This window comes from Cyrtonyx montezumae, unplaced genomic scaffold (genome assembly GCF_038088225.1).
Source record: "Cyrtonyx montezumae isolate F1298 unplaced genomic scaffold, pur_monq_1.0 scaffold_3, whole genome shotgun sequence".
Taxonomy (NCBI): Eukaryota; Metazoa; Chordata; class Aves; order Galliformes; family Odontophoridae; genus Cyrtonyx; species Cyrtonyx montezumae.
The window spans coordinates 34,241,797-34,251,322 of record NW_027072034.1 but is presented as its reverse complement, the minus strand read 5'-3'; the positions used below and the strand labels follow the sequence as shown (position 1 = coordinate 34,251,322).

The following is a 9,526-nucleotide window of genomic DNA, read 5'->3' as shown; positions in this document are numbered from 1 at the left end:
AAGAGCGTTGCTGCTTTGGGAAGAGCATGACTGCGTCATGAGTGCAACCAGAAATTCCTCCCTGTCACAGTGGTGGGCCGTGCATGTGCCACATTCATCCCTATCAGCTCATACAGGCCTTCCTCCCACCGTTGTTCCATTATTAAGAACATGGTGCTACAGTCTTCATTCAAGAGCTGCCTGCCGCTGTCCTGCCTCCTCAGGGCTCCCAGAGCTGGCTTCGGAGGGGCAGCTAGTGGGGGGCTCATCATCCAGTCTGTGTCTAATGATGTTTACCAAAATCTGGCAGTGGAAGACTGGATCCACGACCACATGAATTTGGAGAACCAGCAGGTCCTTTTCCTGTGGAGGAATTCCCCAGCTGTGGTAATTGGAAGACACCAGAATCCCTGGCAGGAGTGCAACCTCCATCTGATGAGACAAAAGAACATAAAGCTAGCCCGGAGGAGGAGCGGGGGAGGGACGGTGTACCATGACTTAGGCAATATCAATTTGACTTTCTTCACAACCAGGAAAAAGTACGAGCGAATGGAAAACTTGAAACTAGTGGTGAAGGCACTGAAAGCCTTGCGGCCGCATTTAGATATCCATGTCAGCAACAGGTATGACATCTTGCTAGATGGGCACTACAAAATCTCAGGTACTGCTGCAAAACTGGGGCGGACAACTGCTTATCACCACTGTACCTTACTCTGTAATGCTGATAAATATGTTTTATCTTCTGTACTGAAGAGTCCTTATAAAGGACTGAAAAGCAATGCCACTCCTAGTGTGCCTGCCTCAGTGAAAAACCTCTTTGAAGAGGATCCTAGTTTAACTTGTGAGATGCTGCTGGATGCCATCGCTGAAGAATATGCCACACAGCACCGAATAGATCACCACATCACCCTAATAAATCCAACTGATGAGACTATGCTTCCTGGAATCAGTGATAAATCTAAAGAGCTACAAACGTGGGATTGGGTTTATGGAAAGACACCAAAGTTCAGCATCAGCACATGTTTTAACATGGTCTATAAAGATTCTGTTCTTGATGTTAAAGTGGACATGGATGTAAAGCATGGAAGAATTGAAGCCTGTGACATTGATCTGCCGCAGCAGTGGCTTCCGCCAGCACTGTGCAGTGAGCTGGTGAAGAGCCTTACAGGCAGTAAGTTTTGCCCAAATGAAACCACTGCACTGTCAAGCACATTGCTAAGAACATGTCCACAAGACTATGAGTTGCACAGCAAGTGGAATCTGTTATGTGAGAATATGACAATGTTAATGTGATTTGTGTTGTGAAATTGTCAGTTGAACTTCTGCTTTTTTTTTAGGTTATTTATTAAAAACAAAATTAAAAGATTTAATTTCCTACAAGCTTTTTCTCCTGTCTATTAGCCATTAAGCTGTTTAATGTGCTTTTGTTTAGTATTACCTGCTAGCAACTAGATTTCACTCTGCCTGCACCTGAGGTCATGCTGCAGAATGTAAGCCCCTGTAACAGGCAGCAACCCTTCATTGCTCCATGCTGACAGACATCATCACTGATAAAAACAGAAAATGTTTTCAGGCCTCTTCCCTTGTCTCTGTAGCGAAGAAGGTACAAGTGGCAAATGGAGGCTGGATGGGATAGATGGAAAACTGCTGCTGTGCTACTGCACTTGATTCTTTGCCTAGATTCCATTTCTTGCAGATAGAAACTCAGAAAACCATCCCTCAGCCCTTGAGCTGTGTGGAGAGGGATGTCCCCCTTGTTTCTGGTTGGAAATCCTGTCCTGCAGAGTGCTGGTGACCCTCTTCTCATATTTACAAGTACGTTAGTAAGCTGCACTCACTGCTGTGCAGTACTGCTTTTTATTCAGGCTAGGATGCTGGTGGAAGTTTCCACAAATCAAGAACAATAATGCAAGTTTCTTTGCTGTATTTATACATTAAGTTTCTAAATATTCTGCCAGAAGAGCCACCTACTACCTACATATTCATAAGGTTAAGCAATCGTGAGACTCCATCCCCTTCTGGCTACTTTCTTGGATATCCGTGCTTGCACAGGGTTATTGAGGGGTCTTACATGACCATCATTGGTCATATAGGGAATGCTCCCCTTATTCTTTTTATCCTTTTATTGTCACATGAGAACAAGACGAACAGTTCTCCTCTTCCAGTTTTCCAATGGGAGCAATTGTCCTTCATTAATCAGGTAATATTAGTGGCTAAGAAGTTCTGCTGTAGGATAAGTGGCACTTCATCAAAGGTTTCTACAATCGTGTTAACTAATCACAGATAATACAGCTTTCTCTACAAAGGAACATCATTGTTTCCATTACCTTCGTTCTCCCTCCACACCCACTGAAAGTTACAAAATATCTAACTGGAATCAACCAGAGCCACTGCTGCAATTGCGTTTGAAATTGTTTCAAACGAAAAGAGAGAAGATTAAGACTGGATATAAATAATTTTTTTTTTTATTATAAGAGTGGTGAGGCACTGACACAGGTTGTCCAGAGAAGTGGTGGATGCCCTGTCCCTGAAGACACTCATGGTAAGGCTGGACAGGGCTCTGAGCTACCTGATGTAGCTGTAGGTGTCTCTGTTTGTTGCGGGGGAGTTGGACTAGATGGCCTTTAGGGGTCTCTTCCAACTCAAATGATTCTATGATTCTGTGGATTGGTGTGTAAGCCACAAGGGGGAATACCTATTCTGTATTACAATATGCACATGTGAACACAAATCTTAGAGAAAACAGCTCCTCCTCCTACCACCTAGCAGAAAACTTGCTAGTGGAAGACAGTAGTGAACTGAAAGCGGCAGTTTTCAGGTTAAATCATAGTAATAATATAGAAGTGCTGTTCCAAAAGAAAGGCTGAAGATTTGTTTCCCTGCTGTTGCAGAGTAACCAGAATGCAATTTTGACCAGGTCAGGACAGAAGCAATTTATTGTTATAGCTGTAGGAGAAAACACAGCACAGCAGAATGATGAGCTCTGCCCAGATGAGTCTGTTAGAGAGCTTACTTTTAGGCTATACAACTCTTTCACCAAGCTGCCCTTGAATAGTAGTTCAATTTTAAGTGGTGTGTTCACCGTGCAAAAGAGACACAAATTCACTCTGCTGAGGTGCAAGCAAATCACAGTAAACTCCACCTGGGGCACAATATGTGGTACAACTCAATTTATGTAAGAGGTCTTTTCTAGAAGGTTTTCAGGGGCTGTGGGATTTGGGAGCATCAAGGTCAGAAACGGAGAGCAGGGCTTGTTACTGGATGAGATACTGAAACACCAACATTTACAGCTTCTGAAGATAAGAAAACTGCAGGAAAATCTGAACCAATGAAGTGGATTGAGAAGTGCCAGTATCAAGTAGGCAAGAAACAATCTTGCTGTTAGTAGGGCAAGATAAAAAAGGACCAGCGTAGTCTAAAGAAAGTAAAGGAGCAATGATATTTATGTCCTTCAGACTGTCCTAATTACATTTTTGAGACCATGGCATGGAGGAAGAGACTCTTCCATTCCTCCTCTTCTGCCTTAATCTTTCAACCACTTTTCTACTTCTGCTAGTGTTTCTAGGAGTAAAATATTGAATTTGCAGTGCCATGAATTTAGTTTCGCTGTCTTTCTCTTCTTCCAACATTGCAGTGCAGAGATGAGCATTGCTAACTAATTCAGTGAGAGCTTAGTCTGCCACCAAACAGCAATAGGTTGTAATTGCTCTTGAATTTTTGGCTACAAGCCTGCAACAAAAGCAGCTGCTGCAACTGCTGAAGCTTTTTTTAGCAGCATTGCCTATTCCAGAATACCAGTTAAAAACTTCCTTGAGGTAGTCCATGAAGGCTAGAAGGTATTCCCCCTTAATTTGTTTTGTATTTTGCCCCATTTTTATTTGGCAGATATTTTGGGTTACCTGAAGATGATCTCCAGCTAACCTAAGTTCCCTGTCACCCTGGAAGGCTAGCCAGCTTTTCCATTAATCACTGCCTGATTCCACAAGGCTTAACAGCTCATAAGAGCTGCTTTCTATCACCTCAACTTGGATTATACCAACTCATAACAGTTTACAGTTCTCTACATTTCTGTTTCCTCTCATTTATGGAAATCCTTTGGCTGCCTTATACCTTCAGGAGTGTGCAGAGCGTGAATGGTAACCAGGCCTCCTGGCCCCAGTGCTTGCTTTAAGGGTGCCTGTATCTCAGGCCCAGCTGACAGCAGGTTCTACCAGTGACTGCAGAAATTCTTGGTATGTTCTGATAGTCTGATGATGCTTATGGCTCTGCTATTACAGGGGCAGGTAAGGAGTGTTTTTTTAAGCGTCCCTTACACTGCTCTGATAAAATAAATGCTGAAGAGGGTAACTTTCTATTCCTTGATGCCCAATCCTCTTCATACAGCGTCCCAACTGACAGTTAAAGGAACTATGTAGAGAAAAAGAACTTCGAAATAAAAACTGCACTGCAGCACCAACAGGTATGTCACTAAAGGTTTAGTAGTATACATACATATATACATATACAGATACTGCATATTCACATGATCTGAGAAGAAAGCAGTAGCCTTAGCTATCATTTTGCAGTTAAAAAGCTCAGGAAGGTCTACAAATGAGGGAAGACCAGGGCTACCTCCTGGTAATCTCCAGTACAGGACCACATTACTGGAGATTATTGCTGGAATAAAGAAGCATATGGCACTACAGGATGCAGAAAGCAAGGCACCCATCAGTCCTCAGTTTAAAATATCCCAATTGCTAACTGAGATATTCTTCACAGTGTAGTGATGGAGCACTGGCACAGCTGCACAGAGAGGTGGTGGAGTCTCCTTCTCTGGGGACGTTCAAGACCCACCTGGATGCCTACCTGTGCAACCTGGGCTAGGGAGCTGCTTTGGCAGGGGGTTGGGCTCGATGAACTATGGAGGTTCCTTTCAAACCCTACAGCTCTGTGATTCTGTGAGATATAAGGTGAATCTGAAATACTGATGGTGGCTTTTCATTTAACCCCTGTATGCCTGAAATACAGACTAGGTGAAAATATAGAAAGCATTGCATTCAAGATGGTTAATGGATTCACATCAATGGCTGATCTTCGAGGCATTACCTGCTTCTTGGAGTTGTAGAAGAATTTAAACAGATGACTTAAATTACAAATATTAAAAAATAACCTTTATTCCCATAAAAATATGCATGTTACATACATCCAAATAAAATTGTTGACAGTGACTACATATAAAACCACAGCAGGAAGACAGGGACTTTCTATGGAATGTTTGGAGGGACCTGGTAGCGTACAGTGGCACACGGTATTCTTTGTCTAATTGAACACTGAAAAGCTGAGACATTTTTATGCAAAAAAGGTAAGAAGGCAGACCATTGGCACACTGTTACCCATAAAACAGGGCAAAGATTGCCAGTTCCTTCTTGACAGCTATGGAATAGGTCTTTTTTGTAAGAGGCAAGACCTGAAGAGGAGTAATGGAATACAACAGCCATAAGGAAAAAGAAACAGGTGAGAGTAAAAGTTCTAACAGCATACAAGAGACAAAAGAGCAGGGCTGCATCTTGTGGTAATCATACAGGACCACAACACAGAGGCTCAGAACTAGAATAGAGGCTTACTGTATCACAAGATGCAGAAAGGCACCTGCTAGTCTTGAGGTTAAAACATTTTTAAGGGACCTTAAAAAAAAAAAAAGGCCACTGCCAGTTCTGAATGTCAGAATGAACAGCCTTGATGGCTTCTTGTTTGCAAAAGGAAGGCAAACTCAGGTGATAACTTCCAGTTTCCAGAGGACGAAGGGAAGACAAGAAAATATTTCTTTTTTTTTTTTTTTTTTTTCCAATTAGCATGTTCCTTAGAATCAATATTAACAAGAAAGTTTTGGGTTATACAACCTCTGGAGTAATTTAAAAAACATTATTACTTTTATTTATTTATTTATTTAAAGGGGGCTTAGTAGCAGGGCAATAGCTTATTGCAGTTCTGACTGGCATGACTAGAAGTATGGACATCAAGCTTGCAAGTCAGGGAAAGACTGGAAGAGGATCATACAACTTTTCCTTGCCTAACGCAAAGAATAGAAATCAAGTGTATGACAAAACAGCAGGGAATAAAAGAACACATACAAACGATACGGAAAATTATACAGCTAGAACATTGTTTGCATCCTTTTCTGCCCCAAATTCATCATTCAGAGATATGTACAAGAAGACTAACATGTCTGCATACTGAACGCTGCAATATTTGCATGCAAGGAGCTTAGAGAATGGAATGCTAGATTTGGGGCTATTTGTAGTCTGTGAGATCAGGTATTATGGGATCAATTAAAACACAGCGGAACAGCAGTCATGACTAGAATGCAGGAATTCAAGGAAATACATAGGCTGCTTATAAAAGAGGACTGATGGGTTGAAATAGTAGCACAGCTTCAGATGTTTGTGAGGTGGTCAATTAAAGTTAAAACCCCAAAATTTGCTCAAGACAAACAAAATTGATAGTAAAAGTAAAAATAACAGTAAAAAGGCCTTTGAGAGATGGTACTGAAGCTGTTATAAGACCCCTTCTCCATAAACTCAAATTTAGAGATGGATTGCGTTCTTCAGGGCTACAGGATAAAAAAAAGTACAGTGGGAGAATTGTACAACTGTGTTTATAAAGGCACAAATATCCTTAAATCTGCAGATTATAGAAGCCGTGCTGAACCAAGTACCTATTCTGGAGTGCTACTGATGATGGATAGCTGGACCCAAGTGGTAAAATTTACACTTCTATGCTTATAAAATCACTCGTTAAAAGCAGCAAAAGTTGATCACATTTTCTTTGTATGCTTAGTATGAAAGACATCCACTGTTGTTTCACGACAAGGTCGCAAGTCAAAGTCACAGTATCCAATGCTGAAACGACCCTATGGAAATTAAGAGAACTGACATGGGTAACATAGAATAAGCTATACTACCATGGAAATTAATTAAAGAGGTCAAAGTGTTTTTACCTGTGGTCTCTTAAAATAATCAAGACCCCTTCCAATCTTAATCATCCATCCATTGTTGAATCTGTTATTAAAGATAACAAATTTGAAAATCATGAGTACACTGAATAAAAATAAAAAAGAACCAACACATCTGCATGACTCTCAAGCTCCTTCTATCAGCCACAGCTATTTCCTAGCATAGTTGATATGTGTATGAACCATTCTGATACCTGTATGGAACATTCTGCACTGCTATGTATATTGAAAAGACATCTAATATTGTTTTCAGTTGGAACCTATGAAACTGTGGAGGACTAACTTTATCCAGTAAGGGACACTGCCTTCCACTTTGTTAACTGTGGTTAGAAATGATCTCAGAAGCTAGGGTTAAGTAGTTTAAAAAACTGAATTTCACTGACAGTTTTAGCATCACCCACCTAATTTCTCGATCATGTACTGAAGATGAAAATACAACATTCAGTGTTATCCCATGATTACTCAATGACCGCTTTATTTCTTCCAAGGCACTTGTCTGTTGATTCCTCCCACTGCCCTGTTAAAAATAAAGACAACACTGTTGTTTTTTTTTTCCCAAAACATATATTCTGCTTTTGGTCATTGCTTCCTAAAATCCCCAACGAAACCTTTTTAGTAATAATTTAAATCCAAAGAAAGCCATCTGAGTGAGGGCAGATTTGTGTTTTCATGGACAGGATAAGAAGCAGACAGATTACAGGTATACTTGCAAAGGGATGTGGAGCAAGAGCTCAAACAACCCCTTAAAGCTAGATACAGATTACTATTTGAGCCAGAATAAATATAGGGATAGTTTGGAAGTTTTAGCTCACCAAAGGCTCTTAAATGAGAGCTACACAAGCTGTTGGAAAAAAGAAAAAAATAAGTATCTCGACAGATTATTTGTTGTTGATGACATTTTCCACAACAAAACTTTAACCTAAATAACTTTTCCCTTTAAGATTCTGATTCCCAAGAATTTGTTATGAAAAAGTCCTGAATTTATGTTCAGCTATCACAGTTTTTCTTTTAATTTGTGAACTCTTCTGAAGGTATTGAAGCCTCTCTCAAATAAGTACTTGTAAACGTGAACAAATGTATATTTAAATATAAAAGTTTGTGTATTCATCTATGCATGTTGGGTGTGTTTGTGTGGTATTACCTGGATACAGAGAAATGGAAACTGAAACCTGGATACTTACTTCATCACAGGAAGTGAGGAGGTGGATTGTTCTCACTTTGCATGGCCCCTTAACCAGCATCTCGCAGAACCGCAGGAAATTATACACCTGTAGCAGTTTTGTGTAATTCAGTAACTTGGATTATTTTAGCTGCTACATCAGCAGAGCAGAACAGCAGTCATGAGTAGAATGCAGAAACTCAAAGAAATACATAGGCTGCTTATAAAAGAGGACGTAGGGATTGAAATGATAGCACAGCTTTAAATGTTTATGATCTGAAAGGAGGTTATGGAGTGGTGGGGGTTGGCGTCTTCTCCTGGGTAACAGCAATAGCACGAGAAATAATGGCTTCAAGTTGCACCAGGGGAGGTTCAGGATGGATATTAGGAAGAAAATTCTTCTTAGAAAGAGTGGTGAGGCAGTGGCACAGGATGCCCAAGGAAGTGGTGGAGTCAGTGTCCCTGGAGGTGCTCAAGAGTCATGTGGGTATGACACTGAGGGACGTGGTCAGTGGGCATGGTAGGGACAGGGTAGTGGTTGGACTATGTGATCTTAGAGGTCTTTTCCAACCTTAATGATTCTATGTTACGTATCATTCAGCATCCACTTGCCTGGTAGTCTTGCCTAATGTAGGGGTCCTCCACCCAAACTTCAGAAACAATCTCAGTCAGATACTCCCGGAAAAGCTTCTCATAGCTAAAACCTGTTGCATTTTCCTCTATTCTGATTTGCTTGTGGTATTTGCCATCTGAAAAAACAAACAAACAAACAAAAAAAGCCACCTTTGTCAGTAAAATCACGACATAATCTCCATGTAACACCAGATATTTAAACACGAAAAAGACAACAGTGCTGCACCTTGCTTCTCCTTTTCAATATGCTTTTTGATGTCTTCAGCTCTCGTCATGTACCCAGATATTTTCTGCCGGTACCACTGCTTCTTTGCCTCATCCTTCGTTCCTGCCAACCAGAACCGCGGAGGTGAGCTCTCCCCGAGCCAGGGCCGGGGAAGAGTTGGGCGTCCCGTGCCCCAGCGCTGCCCGGAGGAGATTGGGGAGCGGGTCCAGGCGGCAGCCCATTTCGCGTCTCCTCGCGGCCGGCGTAGTCGGGGCGAACCAAGAGCCGCACGGCCGCCTCACACCCGCTCCCAGCCCGGTACCTTTCACCACCTGCAGCAGCAGGTCGATGCCCTCCTGGTAGCACACCAGGGACTCCTGGAAGCGAGACGCCAGGTCCAGCTCCACCGCCCGCTTCACCGTCTCCGCCCCGGCCCGCTCCAGCGCGGCGGTGCCGTCGCCTCCCGCCCGCGACATAGGCACGGCAAAGGGGCCGCGGGGAAATGGAAACCGGGGCAGCGAGCGAGGCGGCCGCGTTCAGCGCTGCCCTTCCTCCAGCG

At 42.3% G+C, this 9,526-nt stretch overlaps 2 protein-coding genes across 2 annotated transcripts; one reads left to right on the top strand and one right to left on the bottom strand.

Annotated features, from left to right (window-relative positions):
- Positions 1–37: 37 nt before the first annotated feature.
- LIPT1 (lipoyltransferase 1) lies at positions 38–1,307 on the top strand. The gene is given in 2 exon segments (XM_065743805.1): positions 38–89; positions 92–1,307. Coding segments are annotated over 2 exon segments (1,233 nt in total). The 3' UTR covers positions 1,273–1,307.
- A 4,471-nt stretch (positions 1,308–5,778) lies between these two features.
- On the bottom strand, positions 5,779–9,460 carry MITD1 (microtubule interacting and trafficking domain containing 1). The gene is made up of 7 exons (XM_065741153.1): positions 9,290–9,460; positions 8,989–9,090; positions 8,742–8,878; positions 8,152–8,238; positions 7,372–7,487; positions 6,956–7,016; positions 5,779–6,868 (listed from the first exon to the last, which is right to left on the bottom strand). The coding sequence occupies exons 1-7, from the start codon at positions 9,441–9,443 to the stop codon at positions 6,773–6,775; spliced, it is 753 nt and encodes a 250-aa protein (XP_065597225.1). The 5' UTR covers positions 9,444–9,460; the 3' UTR covers positions 5,779–6,772.
- Between the last annotated feature and the right edge of the window lie 66 nt (positions 9,461–9,526).